The following is a 16,574-nucleotide window of genomic DNA, read 5'->3' as shown; positions in this document are numbered from 1 at the left end:
ACTCTAGAGGGTACTCTTATTTTGAAGAGATCGTCCCCCGGAAGTCTTATATTTGCTAGCTTAGATTTGCCAGAAAAACAGTGCCACTATGGGCTAGTATGCAAATATGAGCGTTTAATTAGGATTCGTTCGTTTTGAGATGATTTGGTGTGTTCTGTGGCCTTTTTGTTCATTTTCTGTCGTGTGCTGGGGAGGGCATAATGACAGAAGACATGGGACATGTGTCCCTCAGTGGTCATGTATCTGACCGTCCCTCCCATCCAGTTGTCATGTATTTGGCTATCCAGTGATTGTGCATCCAATCGTGTGGTTTAGAATGTCCCCTGTTGTTGTGATTAGTACTTAATGTGTTCAGGTCCCACTATGAAATGATCGTCAGAGTTTTACACACTCAATCCCTGTAGTTTTCCCCGATAGCGCGGCTATTTTAGTTCCTGTGGAAACGTCCTACGAAGAGGGTTTTTTTTATAGATAACTGGATGGGCTCACCGCATAGAGTATATAAAAGGATAGAGACTGAACTGGCGCGAAGCTCCTCCCCCCCCCAGCTATTCATGTCAGTGGAAGTTGCTCAGTGGCGTTTTGAAGCACCCGGAAGACTGCCGGAAGTCCCTCCTCCGGACCTCAACTTTGAGGGCCTGCACAGCTCTGCTCGCCCTGTAAATTGCACTTGTAGAGCACGTATATTGTATTCCACTAACCTGTACGCCACACAAAGAGTAATAAAACAACTTTGGCATTTTACCACCTTGCCTTATTCCAACAATAACCGTCCTAGACTCGGTGAGTCGTAACACCTGATCATGTTTTAGGGTGGGAAAATATCATGGTACTCCATCTTTAAATTATGAGGGTAGGACAGTAGTGAGAATGATAGCAATGATATATGGTGGTATCGGTGGTAATAGTTGTAGTAATTGTTTCCTTTTTTTAAAACATATGTTTATTGATTTTTCTTTACGACATAGTATTCTTAAAACAATTATTCACATATATTTTTTCATTCACCCAAATGGCAGCAAACACTAAAACTAAATCTTCAAAGAAACAACAGGATATGTCCATGAATACAAAACAAACACAAAACTGAAAAAAACACATTACATACAATTAAATATAAACAAATGCACATCACAGTTCCATACCCCCACCCAACAGCTGACAACTCAAGTTAACCACTATACATCCAAAGCCTCTTCAATGTCGTAATTGTTAATTAAATTTGATGATGATGATAATGGTATGGTATATAAATTTGCTTCAATCTGGTGCACTTTGAGATAAAAATTAAGAGGCTAGCTCTATAAAGAACTACACACATCATATTAGATTATTATCATCTTTACTGTGCTATTGCCAATTGCCAACATCAATTACACCAGGGGAGAACACAAGTACAAAACACAGGTGTTTGAGGAACCAGCTGAGAGCAGTGGAGATCATCAAGAGCCTGTTGATCCTTGTAGAATCACTGAATTTACATTAATTGGCCTAAATTAATGTTGATTAATATTTTTTAGGCGACCATGTCTGCATCTGTACTCTATTATTTAATGTTGTTATTTGAGGGTGACAATTCATATTCTCCCTGTCCTAGAATAGGAGATGGAAGGAAGGTAGGCTACCTGAATGCTTTTTTTCCACTTTAACACTACCATATTGACCAGTATGTCAATATCTTCTAAACAATTTAACATAAAACAGCATACAGGCAAATGAAAATGTATTTCTATTGTATTAATAGAAACACAAGAATGATACGAATGGCACTAGGTGTCACATGGACTGGCCGCATCAGAATTGTGGATCTCTATGGGGACCTACCACGGGTCACAGAGAGAGAAGAATGAGGCTGGCAGGGCACTGTGTCAGGCATCCAGAACTAGAGGCAAGTAAACTGACTATGGGAGCCAACCCAGGGCAAAGCCAGGAGGGGAAAGAAGCACACCACCTACGTAGACGCACTGTGGAGCGACAGCTTAGCTAACAACACTGTAGAGCTCAAGAACCTGATGTTAGATATAGGAAAGTGTGGAGGGCTGCGATCCAGGAGTCCTGAGTTAGTGTTGGCCTGACCTCACTCTCGCAGTAACTTTGCAGATCAACAGGTTCACAAAGTTTGCCAGTTTTGTGTCTAACCGCTCCAATGACTGGCTGTGTCTGTCTGTCTGTCTGTCTGTCTGTCTGGGGTACGACCCCTGCAGCTGATTGGGGTGGCAGTACAACCATAACTGCAGCCATGTTGTTACTCTCCTGTATGGATTATCTGGTGTTGTTTGAGATGACTGTCCCGGCTGAACAGTTTTCCACACTGGTCACAGGTGTAGGGTTTCTCTCCTGTATGGATTATCTGGTGTTGTTTGAGATTACTGCTCCATCTGAATCTTATCCCACACTGGTCACAGGTGTAGGGTTTCTGTCCTGTATGAATTCTCTGGTGAACTTTGAGATTACTGCTCTGGCTGAAGCTTATCCCACACTGGTCACAGTAGTAGGGTTTCTCTCCTGTATGGATTCTCTGGTGTTGTTTGAGAGCACTGCTCTGGCTGAAGCTTATCCCACACTCACAGGTGTAGGGCTTCTGTCCTGTATGAATTCTCTGGTGTTGTTTGAGAGTACTGCTCTGGCTGAAGCTTATCCCACACTGGTCACAGTAGTAGGGCTTCTGTCCTGTATGAATTATCTGGTGTTGTTTGAGATTCCAGCTCCGGCTGAAGCTTATCCCACACTCACAGGTGTAGGGCTTATGTCCTGTATGGATTCTCTGGTGTTGTTTGAGAGCACTGCTCTGGCTGAAGCTTATCCCACACTCACAGGTGTAGGGCTTATGTCCTGTATGGATTCTCTGGTGTTGTTTGAGACTACTGCTCCGGCTGAAGCTTATCCCACACTCACAGGTGTAGGGCTTATGTCCTGTATGGATTATCTGGTGTTGTTTGAGAGCACTGCTCTGGCTGAAGCTTATCCCACACTCACAGGTGTAGGGTTTCTGTCCTGTATGAATTCTCTGGTGATCTTTGAGATTACTGCTTTGTCTGAAGCTTATCCCACACTGGTCACAGGTGTAGGGCTTCTGTCCTGTATGGATTATCTGGTGTCGTTTGAGATGACTGCTCCGGCTGAAGCTTATCCCACACTGGTCACAGGTGTAGGGCTTCTGTCCTGTATGGATTCTCTGGTGTCGTTTGAGAGTACTTCTCTGGCTGAAGCTTATCCCACACTGGTCACAGGTGTAGGGCTGAGTTCTCTGATGATGTTTGAGATGTCCATTTCTGCTGTAGATATGTTTGAGTTGGGCAGGAAAGACATCTGGGATGGAGAATGAGGACAGAGAAAAAAACATAAAATGTTTTGAAATAACATGCAAGCTGTCTTGTATTACCAACTGATAATGATCTAAATTACTTTACTTTAGTTGTTTATTTAGACGGGTCAGAGCTTATTAATAAACATTACATACAAATGTAGCCTAAATACACCTTTTTCGGATTTAGCAGCGATGCTAATTTCCATCCGTAGTCCCCAGACATTTAACACTAAACAGTATTTACATAATAATACACGAGTGGACAGCATACAAATACAGTACATTTCAAAAACAGTAAAAAGAGAAAATAAGAAGAATAAGAAAATATTAAAACTATTACTAGGATAGGCCTACTCTGTTGTCGAGTGAGAGTCATATGTGATCACGACTGGCTGTTTAACCACTGTTTCAATTGCCCTTTAAAAGCTGTGAAAGTGGGGATCTCCCTCAGTGTGACAGGGAGCTCATTCCAGTATTGACAACCTTTAGTCAGGCAGCCAACAGGCTTCTTTTGTTTAAAGTGCAAAATTCTGTATAGGCCTATAGTCTTTTTTATTGGCCTAAAATATTGTCTATATACATTACATTCATGAATCCACTTGCTGACTGGCTGTCAGCATTGAGCTTTTTATATAGGGGTTTGTTTATATTTGACCCTACCATTAAAGGACCACTTCACCACTTTTCAACCTATCTTCATATAATTGGTCCTCACTAATAATCATGAAAAAATGGCGCAATTCTTTTCTACTCAGTCTGTGTCTCATTGGAGGGCTGTGGGCAGTTCAGAAACCGTCCTCCAGTGACATCATCGATGGGGAATACAAGCTAATAGAAACTGCAGGCTTTCTAGTCCTGAAAAGTTGCAATGCGAAAATAGAAGCCATCGTTCTCACGATAATGAAAATCTAAACATTTTCGTAGAAAAAATCTGCCTAATGATGATGTCACTGGAGGACGGTTTCTAAACTGCCCACAGCCCTCCTATGAGACACAGACTGAGTAGAAAAAAATCGTTCCATTTTATCATGATTATTAGTGAGGACCTATTATATGAAGATAGGTTGAAAAGTGGTGAAGTGGTCCTTTAACATCCTAAGGCAAAAATGTAATGTCCAACTTTCCTCATGCTTTAAGTAGCATGTGACATGTCAAACTAGGGGGTTTTCATGATTCTGAATCCATTCCAAGCATTATTCCACGATATTCAATTATACTGTTCTTTCAAACCGGATAAGATGGATAATATGATCACCAAACTCCATGAATGTATTACTGCCATCAAGAATTGGATGGCTAGCAACTTTTTGCAACTGGATCCAGACAAAACAGAAGTTTTAATTGTTGGCCCAAGTAGGGTTGCTGCAGACGTTGCCGATCGCCTTGGGTCATTAAAACAGAACATATGCACCAACCCCAGAAACCTTGGCATTATTTTAGATCAGTCCATGCTTTTAGACAAACATGTTAATTCTGTATCGCGCACCTGCTTTTATCACCTTCGTAACATTGCCAAACTAAGATCAGTTGTTTCACACCCGGAGTTAGAAACTATTATCCATGCATTTGTGTCACGTCTTGATTATTGTAATTCTCTGTTTACCTGTCTGTCTAAAACCGCATTAGATCGCCTGCAACTGGTTCAGAATACAGCTGCTAGGTTGCTGACCAGGTCCAAGAGATCCTGTCATATTACACCCGTCCTTGCCTCCCTACACTGGCTCCCAGTTAATTACAGAATACATTTTAAGATTCTAGTCATTACACACCGAGCCCTCCATGGCCAGGCACCTCCTTATCTGTCTGACCTGTCACCTGCTCCAACCGTATGTGCCCAGAAGGTCACTGAGATCCACATCCCAGGCTTTGCTCGTTGTTCCTCAGACAAAACTAGTAACAGGAGAGAGGATCATAGAATGGGAGGGGTTGCTCACATAGAGATAAACAGGGCATAAACAAGGAACCACTGGTGCCTGCAGTGACCTTGAGGTTAAGGAGGAGCAGTAGAAGGAATCTGATACAGCTAGGCTAGGCCCTGGGTGACGCTGGTAGGCACTTAGAAGGCTTAACACAAACACTATATATGACAGCTTCAATACATTGAAACTAACTAACACTCACACAATGTCCACTCTTGCATATCAGTGGATTGAGTAAAAGAGAAATTACAGTGTTTAAAAGTTGCATAGAATTAAAGTGACGTTCCCTATCCCTATCAACGCGCATGCAAACGCACACACACACACACACACACACACACACACACACACACACACACACACACACACACACACACACATAGTTGATTTCGTGCTGGGAGGAAGCATTACTAGTCTCCACCGAGTACAGACAACATTTCTGTGCATCTGCTTTCTGTTGAAGCTGAAAGAAATGTGTACAGAGACATAAAAACATGTACACACCTATTCTGTGTAACTCTATCACAGGCTGCTTCAGCATGGCTCCCTGGTCCATCTGTTGCTTCTCTGACGCAGCAGCTGGAAAGCTGTCGGACGACATCTCTCTTTTAAAAAGCCCAAATAGTTTAATATCTCCTTCTTCGGTCCACTCTGATGGTCCACGTCTGCTCTGCTTCCCGGTTAAACTCTCCCCCAGATCAACACGGGACAGAACGGTGCTTACATGCAGGACCAACCCACTCACTCTCTCCACCCACTGCTGCTGTAGCGCTCACAGAGACACATATGGGCGGAAATAACATAGTGGTGGAAAGCAGTGGTTCCCAAACTTTTTCATGTCAAGGACATTCGAATTGCAGCCGTCCGTACTCTGTAGGTGCCCTTTGAGAGCGGTTTTGAAGGAGTCAAGGGATTTGCATGTCTTAATGACTGTTGGTAGGGCGTTCCACATTTTGGTGCCATAGGAGCGAAATCAATGAAGTCAGCCAGTACCATGTTTTCCCAATGCAATCGGCAAATGTGCAATTTAAGCCTTATTTAAGCAGTTGTCTCAAAGATGTACGTGCGTGTCCTAAGTTTATCATTCTGTAGCTAGCCAGACATATCTATACTTTTTGGAAACGATACTGCGAAAAAGGGTTTTGGCCACTGTTTTTGGACTGCTCAACCCCTGTTCTACCGAAGCAGGGATATCCTGACACGGACGGAACCTCTTCTCGGAGCTGAAGCGTAGAGTGAGGTTCCAAATGGAGCTAGTGTTCCTCTAGTACATTTACCATGGAGAGGGCCACTATATTTCCACTCACTTCAGATCGAGGGCCACATTGCATATTACTGTCGTAGCAAAAATAGAATAGAATTGAAATCCTGAAAAAAAAATTGCAATTTTTGAATTGGAATACTGAAAAGTTACATTTTTATTAATTTCAAATGCCTTTAATTATAGTTACATGGACTTTATGAACTAAATACAAATACATGAGGACCTATATGAAGATAGGTTGAAAAGTGGTGAAGTGGTCCTTTAAGTACAATTTTGAGTTATTTGTAGGCCTACTTTAGTTGAGTATTTCCAATGTCCTGTACTTTTACTTCTACTCCATCTCAGAGGCAAGTATTGTACTTTTACTCCACTACGATCATTTCAAAGTAGTTAGTTACTAGTTATCGCCACTGGCTCCAGACATTTGGGCCTCATGCGCCAACCGTTCTTAAGAAGATCTTAAGAGGAAATTTGTTCTTAGACCCCCTTAGGAAGTTTTTAAGAAGGTTTTGGGATCCCTCAATCTTTTCTTAGCTGTGATTTGTTCGTAGGTAAGAACAGAATCTACGCACACTGTGGAGCACTCTTAGGGTGCCTTTTTCGTTCTTAAGTGCAATCTGAAAACATAAAGGAAAAACAGCGCCATCTGCATGATGCTCAAAGTTTGGTCTGAGGACCTCAAGGGGTCCTTGAGGAAGTTCCAGGCAGTCCACAGCAAAATATGGAACATTTTACCACTTTAATCCCATTTTATACTTTGAAAATAGCCAATCTACAAGCTCACAAACGCGTCCCATTACTGCCCATTTTGAGTTTGTAGATCGGCTATTTTCGAAACATTTTGATAAATCTTCAAAACATTTCCCTAGCAGAAAATATTTTCATATTGGGGTCTGCAGAATGCATGTCAATTTGGGGGTCCTTGACATGAAAATGTTTGAGAACCACTGGTTTAGAGTTCACAACCCAACCCAACGCACCATACCCACCACATAACCCCCACCCCATGCACCCACCATCATCCCCCCCCCCCCCCAAGTTGACTATTGTGAGATAAAAAAATCATGAAATACATTCATGATTATTGAAAATATTGAAATATTGAAATTTTCTGTTCACTTCAGTACCTCCACAGTATTATTGGAGTCTGGTGTTCCACCATATTTAGACTTTAGTTTAGGTATTCTTGACTTCACTCAACTTTATTTCTATGTGTGAGGTCCTGTGATTTCTGTGTGCTGCAATCACACACAGGTGTGACTGCAGGCAAGGCCATGGAGTCATGCAAAACCACACCCACCTGGGTGAACACAGGTAGGAAAGTGAATTCCCAATGCCTTATATGGGATTGGAGGGGCGGTTCCCTATGGTAATTAGGATGTTAATTAGGATATGTGGGGCGTCTACCTATGATCATTTGAATGAACTGGCACACCCCTTCAAGTTACGAGGATTTGGATTCATCATCATAAGAACATGCTTACGAACAATTCTGCCTACTTAAGAACGTTTCATGAATCTGACTGGACTTCTCTTAGGAATTCACTTAGGAAGAAATGTAAGAGGAAAAGTTAGGAACTTATTGGCGCATGAGGCCCATTGCCTTTAATGATGACAGTTCTGTCTTGCCTGTAAGAGAGATACTGACCCATACCATACCAAGCTGAGTTCCCTAACACAGAGTGTAAAATTGACAAATATGTTTTTTCCCCTTTATTACTGTGTGAGAGTGCAATCATCCAATCCACTAAGCAACTCAAGCAAAGGGTGAATACCAATTTATATTATAAATGACCGAAAGGCATATACATGTTGATAAAAAACTAAAACGAAGGGTATTTTGTCTATAATTTCAGTTAGTTTTAGTTAGTTTTGTGAACACACAATACAGTTTCAGTTTAGTTATCGTTTTTCTATTTATTTTTATTTTATTTAGTTTCAGTTAACTGAAATGTTTTTTGAATTCTAGTTTTCGTTTTTTAGTTAGTTTTAGTTAACTATTATAACCTTGAGTGTCCAGCTGGTGCTCGTTGATGTCAAAGCAATGATGTTTATGCACTGTCAAATAGGTCTAGGCCTACATCTATTCTAAGTAGCATATACCTGTATAGACATATTATCCTGCTCATTACTGTGTGGAAATATACAAATCTGCGTGTTTGAGCACAAAATGCATTTTGAGAACCCACAGTTGGTGAGCTCAATAGTGGGAACCTTTTATCAGTCATAGAGCTGTTGGCTCGATATGATTCAATATTGCAGGAGTTGCTTAATAAAAAAAAGAAAAGGGAATTATTTAAGCTGTGCAATTCAAAACAAATTAATTGCATTCTTGTCACAGAAAGTAAAGCCTACACAAACAGATTGTTTCTAAAAACAAAGGAGGCACGGGTACACCCCGGCACTCCTAAACACCGCTTTTCCGAAGATTGACTTCCATTATTCGAAATGTTTCCAAATTTTATATAGACTCCGGCATTCCGAAATCAAAATGCATCGCCTTTTCGAAGATTGACTTCCATTTCTTCGAAATGGCAGGGTTTCCCTTTTTTCTATAACACCCTGGCATTCCGAATATATATATATATATAGCCTATAATATATAGTCTATAATAGCCTAATATTTGTTAATATTTCATATTATTTGTGGCTTCGCTGAGTCCCTATAAGACTATAGACGAATGTGAATCCAGCTGTTGCTTGGGCCATAAAATGCGTGCGGGTGGCTGTGCACTCAGTTAAAGGGATATTTCACTTTCAAAAAAACTTTCGGTCATTTCATCGTCTACTCAGGCTTATGTAAACACCCCAGACAGTTCTTAAGTTGCTCGATTCAGTATTTAGATATTTGATATTAATTTCAGCTGCCCCGCCACCTTCCTACTCAAACCCATGGAACTTCTAACTCCATTTTAAGCATGATAGATTAATCGAAAACACCCGTGCTTTTTTCTGGTGACTGATGTTGTCCTACTAATACGTGAGGGGGCCGTGCTTTATCATTTACTGTTTTCATTTATTTTTAAATATTGTTTTTGGAAAAGGAGGAGGACCGAGGAGGAGCTGCTGCGGGACTGAGGAGACTAAAACATCAAAAACAATATTTAAAAATAAATATAAACAGTAAATGATAAAGTATGCCCCCTCACATATTAGTAGGACAACATCAGTCACCAGAAAAAAGGATGGGTGTTTTCGATGAATCTATCATGGTTAAAATGGAGTTAGAAGTTACAATGGGTTTGTATAGGAAGGGGGCGGGGCAGCTGAAATGAATATCAAATATCTAAATACTGAATCGAGCAACTTAAAAACTGTCTGGGGTGTTTACATAAGCCTGAGTAGATGATGAAATTACAAAAAGCTTTTTTGAAAGTGAAATATCCCTTTAAATTCTCTCTCACACCACCACCTCTCTCTCTCTCTCTCTCTCTCTCTCTCCCCTCTGTCTCTCTCCTTTCGCTTCTCTCCACCTCTCTCTCTCTCTCTCTCTCTCTCTCTCCCCCCTCTGTCTCTCTCCTTCTCTTCTCTTCTCTCCCTCTCCCTCTCTCTCTCTCTCTCCCCTCTGTCTCTCTCCTTCTCTTATCTCCCTCTCTCTCTCTCTCTCTCTCTCTCTCTCCCTCCCTCTGTCTAAGGGCCGCCTTTTAGGTAGTGCGAATAGTGCGGCCGTGCGCTACAGCCGTTTTAATTCTTTGAAATGGGAAAGGCTTTACGTGCTCCTCTCTCTCTCCACCCCTCTGTCTCTCTCCTTCTCTTCTCTCCACCCCCTCTCTCTCTCTCTCTCTCTCTCTGTCTTTGAAACATTTGAAAAGGCTTTCATATGCTATTAATATCCTAATGACTGAAGCCTTTCACACCTATTCAAAGCCATATCTACTCCTGACCACTTATCTATGATTTATACATTATGGATAATTAGAATAATTAGATCTGGCATACTGATACATTAGGTCTGCATATAGGTACTCAGGTAGATATGTATAGGCACGGTTGAGGAGGATAGATTATGTAGTCTGTGTGATCTAAAATAAATTGAAAATGTAATGCATTTTGTTTTTTATTGTCTGTTACGGCCGCAGGCCTGTAGTCTGTCTGGGTCTGTGTTGGTGCGCGCAGCGTGCGCCCCGTTGCCTAAACCCCTCCCTGCAGAATGATCCGTCAGCGCAGCCATTGGTGGGGAGCGTTCCCGTTGCTCCACCGTTGGTCGCTCGCTCTGCATCCCGCTGCTCCAACCGGCATCTACACCTGAGTCCACCTGACAGCATAAAGGCGTCCTGAAGCCTTCACTCCAGGCCGCTGCCCGTCAGCTGATCTCCAGAGTGGAGTAAGCTAGAGGCAGTGCGCCCTCCGTGTAGAGAGAGAGAACTCACGGAGTAACACCAGTTTGCAAGAGTTGCATTAATCTATTGAGTGAAACCCCGTCCGTTGCTACATCTAATGTTAAAGTGCATAACACTGTGTCATGAGCAAGAGCAGGTAGTATTCCTATAGTATTTCATGTTAGTTCACTTAGTTAGCTAAAGCAGGCTCCTCACCAATGTACTTTTGTTTGAGTTAGGATAAGAATAGAGTAGTCAGTTAGGCTCTCTTGTTTTCATTAATAGTTAGTCTGATTCGAGAAGTGTTTCGGTTAGGACTAAGAGTTAGGATGTTTTGATCCGTTCTTTGATTTAGGGCCTGCACAGCTCTGCTCGCCCTGTAAATTGCACTTGTATAGCACGTATATTGTATTCCACTAACCTGTACGCCACAATAAAACAACTTTGGCATTTTACCACTTGCCTTATTCCAACAATAACCGTCCTAGACTCGGTGAGTCGTAACACCTGATGATCATGTTTTAGGGTGGGAAAATATCATGGTACTCCATCTTTAAATTATGAGGGTAGGACAGTAGTGAGAATGATAGCAATGATATATGGTGGTATCGGTGGTAATAGTTGTAGTAATTGTTTCCTTTTTTAAAACATATGTTTATTGATTTTTCTTTACGACATAGTATTCTTAAAACAATTATTCACATATATTTTTTCATTCACCCAAATGGCAGCAAACACTAAAACTAAATCTTCAAAGAAACAACAGGATATGTCCATGAATACAAAACAAACAAAACTGAAAAAAACACATTACATACAATTAAATATAAACAAATGCACATCACAGTTCCTTACCCCCACCCAACAGCTGACAACTCAAGTTAACCACTATACATCCAAAGCCTCTTCAATGTCGTAATTGTTAATTCAATTTGATGATGATAATGGTATGGTATATACATTTGCTTCAATCTGGTGCACTTTGAGATAAAAATTAAGAGGCTAGCTCTATAAAGAACTACACACATCATATTAGATTATTATCATCTTTACTGTGCTATTGTCAATTGCCAACATCAATTACACCAGGGGAGAACACAAGTACAAAACACAGGTGTTTGAGGAACCAGCTGAGAGCAGTGGAGATCATCAAGAGCCTGTTGATCCTTGTAGAATCACTGAATTTACATTAATTGGCCTAAATTAATGTTGATTAATATTTTTTAGGCGACCATGTCTGCATCTGTACTCTATTATTTAATGTTGTTATTTGAGGGTGACAATTCATATTCTCCCTGTCCTAGAATAGGAGATGGAAGGAAGGTAGGCTAGCTGAATGCTTTTCTTCCACTTTAACACTACCATATTGACCAGTATGTCAATATCTTCTAAACAATTTAACATAAAACAGCATACAGGCAAATGAAAATGTATTTCTATTGTATTAATAGAAACACAAGAATGATACGAATGGCACTAGGTGTCACATGGACTGGCCGCATCAGAAATGTGGACCTCTATGGGGACCTACCACGGGTCACAGAGAGAGAAGAATGAGGCTGGCAGGGCACTGTGTCAGGCATCCAGAACTAGAGGCAAGTAAACTGACTCTATGGGAGCCAACCCAGGGCAAAGCCAGGAGGGGAAAGAAGCACACCACCTACGTAGACGCACTGTGGATCGACAGCTTAGCTAACAACACTGTAGAGCTCAAGAACCTGATGTTAGATATAGGAAAGTGTGGAGGGCTGCGATCCAGGAGTCCTGAGTTAGTGTTGGCCCGACCTCACTCTCGCAGTAACTTTGCAGATCAACAGGTTCACAAAGTTTGCCAGTTTTGTGTCTAACCGCTCCAATGACTGGCTGTGTCTGTCTGTCTGTCTATCTGGGGTACGACCCCTGCAGCTGATTGGGGTGGCAGTACAACCATAACTGCAGCCATGTTGTTACTCTCCTGTATGGATTCTCTGGTGTTGTTTGAGATGACTGTCCCGGCTGAACAGTTTTCCACACTGGTCACAGGTGTAGGGTTTCTCTCCTGTATGGATTCTCTGGTGTTGTTTGAGATTACTGCTCCATCTGAATCTTATCCCACACTGGTCACAGGTGTAGGGTTTCTGTCCTGTATGAATTCTCTGGTGAACTTTGAGATTACTGCTCTGGCTGAAGCTTATCCCACACTGGTCACAGTAGTAGGGTTTCTCTCCTGTATGGATTCTCTGGTGTTGTTTGAGAGCACTGCTCTGGCTGAAGCTTATCCCACACTCACAGGTGTAGGGCTTATGTCCTGTATGGATTCTCTGGTGTTGTTTGAGAGCACTGCTCTGGCTGAAGCTTATCCCACACTCACAGGTGTAGGGCTTATGTCCTGTATGGATTCTCTGGTGTTGTTTGAGAGCACTGCTCTGGCTGAAGCTTATCCCACACTCACAGGTGTAGGGCTTATGTCCTGTATGGATTCTCTGGTGTTGTTTGAGACTACTGCTGTGCCTGAAGCTTATCCCACACTGGTCACAGGTGTAGGGCTTATGTCCTGTATGGATTCTCTGGTGTTGTTTGAGAGCACTGCTCTGGCTGAAGCTTATCCCACACTCACAGGTGTAGGGCTTATGTCCTGTATGGATTCTCTGGTGTTGTTTGAGACTACTGCTGTGCCTGAAGCTTATCCCACACTGGTCACAGGTGTAGGGTTTCTGTCCTGTATGAATTCTCTGGTGATCTTTGAGATTACTGCTTTGTCTGAAGCTTATCCCACACTGGTCACAGGTGTAGGGCTTCTGTCCTGTATGGATTGTCTGGTGTCGTTTGAGATGACTGCTCCGGCTGAAGCTTATCCCACACTGGTCACAGGTGTAGGGCTTCTGTCCTGTATGGATTCTCTGGTGTCGTTTGAGAGTACTTCTCTGGCTGAAGCTTATCCCACACTGGTCACAGGTGTAGGGCTGAGTTCTCTGATGATGTTTGAGATGTCCATTTCTGCTGTAGATATGTTTGAGTTGGGCAGGAAAGACATCTGGGATGGAGAATGAGGACAGAGAAAAAAACATAAAATGTTTTGAAATAACATGCAAGCTGTCTTGTATTACCAACTGATAATGATCTAAATAATAATAATAATAATAATACACGAGTGGACAGCATACAAACACAGTACATTTCAAAAACAGTAAAAAGAGAAAATAAGAAGAATAAGAAAATATTAAAACTATTACTAGGATAGGCCTACTCTATTGTCGAGTGAGAGTCATATGTGATCACGACTGGCTGTTTAACCACTGTTTCAATTGCCCTTTAAAAGCTGTGAAAGTGGGGATCTCCCTCAGTGTGACAGGGAGCTCATTCCAGTATTGACAACCTTTAGTCAGGCAGCCAACAGGCTTCTTTTGTTTAAAGTGCAAAATTCTGTATAGGCCTATAGTCTTTTTTATTGGCCTAAAATATTGTCTATATACATACATTCATGAATCCACTTGCTGACCGGCTGTCAGCATTGAGCTTTTTATATAGGGGTTTGTTTATATTTGACCCTACCATTAAAGGACCACTTCACCACTTTTCAACCTATCTTCATATAATTGGTCCTCACTAATAATCATGAAAAAATGGCGCAATTCTTTTCTACTCAGTCTGTGTCTCATTGGAGGGCTGTGGGCAGTTCAGAAACCGTCCTCCAGTGACATCATCGATGGGGAATACAAGCTAATAGAAACTGCAGGCTTTCTAGTCCTGAAAAGTTGCAATGCGAAAATAGAAGCCATCGTTCTCACGATAATGAAAATCTAAACATTTTCGTAGAAAATCTGCCTAATGATGATGTCACTGGAGGACGGTTTCTAAACTGCCCACAGCCCTCCTATGAGACACAGACTGAGTAGAAAAAAATCTTTCCATTTTATCATGATTATTAGTGAGGACCTATTATATGAAGATAGGTTGAAAAGTGGTGAAGTGGTCCTTTAACATCCTAAGGCAAAAATGTAATGTCCAACTTTCCTCATGCTTTAAGTAGCATGTGACATGTCAAACTAGGGGGTTTTCATGATTCTGAATCCATTCCAAGCATTATTCCACGATATTCAATTATACTGTTCTTTCAAACCGGATAAGATGGATAATATGATCACCAAACTCCATGAATGTATTACTGCCATCAAGAATTGGATGGCTAGCAACTTTTTGCAACTGGATCCAGACAAAACAGAAGTTTTAATTGTTGGCCCAAGTAGGGTTGCTGCAGACGTTGCCGATCGCCTTGGGTCATTAAAACAGAACATATGCACCAACCCCAGAAACCTTGGCATTATTTTAGATCAGTCCATGCTTTTAGACAAACATGTTAATTCTGTATCGCGCACCTGCTTTTATCACCTTCGTAACATTGCCAAACTAAGATCAGTTGTTTCACACCCGGAGTTAGAAACTATTATCCATGCATTTGTGTCACGTCTTGATTATTGTAATTCTCTGTTTACCTGTCTGTCTAAAACCGCATTAGATCGCCTGCAACTGGTTCAGAATACAGCTGCTAGGTTGCTGACCAGGTCCAAGAGATCCTGTCATATTACACCCGTCCTTGCCTCCCTACACTGGCTCCCAGTTAATTACAGAATACATTTTAAGATTCTAGTCATTACACACCGAGCCCTCCATGGCCAGGCACCTCCTTATCTGTCTGACCTGTCACCTGCTCCAACCGTATGTGCCCAGAAGGTCACTGAGATCCACATCCCAGGCTTTGCTGGTTGTTCCTCAGACAAAACTAGTAACAGGAGAGAGGATCATAGAATGGGAGGGGTTGCCCACATAGAGATAAACAGGGCATAAACAAGGAACCACTGGTGCCTGCAGTGGCCTTGAGGTTAAGGAGGAGCAGTAGAAGGAATCTGATACAGCTAGGCTAGGCACTGGGTGACGCTGCTAGGCACTTAGAAGGCTTTACACAAACACTATATATGACAGCTTCAATACATTGAAACTAACTAACACTCACACAATGTCCACTCTTGCATATCAGTGGATTGAGTAAAAGTAAGAAATTACAGTGTTTAAAAGTTGCATAGAATTAAAGTGACGTTCCCTATCCCTATCAACGCGCACGCAAACGCACACACACACACGCACAGTGTGTTCATGCTGGGAGGAAGCATTACTAGTCTCCACCGAGTACCGACAACATACACACCTATTCTGTGTAACTCTATCACAGGCTGCTTCAGCATGGCTCCCTGGTCCATCTGTTGCTTCTCTGACGCAGCAGCTGGAAAGCTGTCGGACGACATCTCTCTTTTAAAAAGCCCAAATAGTTTAATATCTCCTTCTTCGGTCCACTCTGATGGTCCACGTCTGCTCTGCTTCCTGCTTAAACTCTCCCCCAGATCAACACGGGACAGAACGGTGCTTACATGCAGGACCAACCCACTCACTCTCTCCACCCACTGCTGCTGTAGCGCTCACAGAGACACATATGGGCGGAAATAACATAGTGGTGGAAAGCAGTGGTTCCCAAACTTTTTCATGTCAAGGACATTCGAATTGCAGCCGTCCGTATACTGTAGGTGCCCTTTGAGAGCGTTTTGGAAGGATTCAAGGGATTTGCATGTCTTAATGACTGTTGGTAGGGCATTCCACTTTTTGGTGCCATAGGAGCGAAATCAATGAAGTCAGCCAGTACCATGTTTTCCCAATGCAATCGGCAAATGTGCAATTTAAGCCTTATTTAAGCAGTTGTCTCAAAAATGTACGTGCGTGTCCTAAGTTTATCATTC

General features: G+C 42.0%; 2 protein-coding genes across 2 annotated transcripts; both read right to left on the bottom strand.

The window, feature by feature from the left end:
• Positions 1-2,245: 2,245 nt before the first annotated feature.
• Positions 2,246-5,901, bottom strand: LOC306929298 (uncharacterized protein; the record flags this gene model as incomplete). Its single annotated transcript, XM_079509740.1, has 2 exons — positions 5,731-5,901; positions 2,246-3,309 (listed from the first exon to the last, which is right to left on the bottom strand). The coding sequence occupies exons 1-2, from the start codon at positions 5,825-5,827 to the stop codon at positions 2,246-2,248; spliced, it is 1,161 nt and encodes a 386-aa protein (XP_079365866.1). The 5' UTR covers positions 5,828-5,901.
• Positions 5,902-11,508: 5,607 nt separating this feature from the next.
• LOC306929636 (uncharacterized protein) lies at positions 11,509-16,348 on the bottom strand. Its single transcript, XM_079510249.1, has 2 exons — positions 15,992-16,348; positions 11,509-13,822 (listed from the first exon to the last, which is right to left on the bottom strand). The coding sequence occupies exons 1-2, from the start codon at positions 16,086-16,088 to the stop codon at positions 12,756-12,758; spliced, it is 1,164 nt and encodes a 387-aa protein (XP_079366375.1). The 5' UTR covers positions 16,089-16,348; the 3' UTR covers positions 11,509-12,755.
• Positions 16,349-16,574: the final 226 nt, after the last annotated feature.

The sequence above is a fragment of the Electrona antarctica genome, assembly GCF_951216825.1.
Source record: "Electrona antarctica genome assembly, chromosome: 9".
Lineage (NCBI taxonomy): Eukaryota > Metazoa > Chordata > Actinopteri > Myctophiformes > Myctophidae > Electrona > Electrona antarctica.
Note: the sequence above shows the minus strand (reverse complement) of the source record. Positions and strands in the feature narration are given on the sequence as shown.

What these genes read in the sequence shown, in the direction of transcription:
- LOC306929636 (XM_079510249.1), bottom strand. Translation starts at nt 16,088, where the DNA reads ATGTCGTCCGACAGCTTTCCAGCTGCTGCGTCAGAGAAGCAACAGATG. An exon ending in GATAGAGTTACACAGAATAG is followed by an intron (nt 13,823 to 15,991) that starts GTGTGTATGTTG and finishes TCTCCATCCCAG; the next exon opens with ATGTCTTTCCTGCCCAACTC.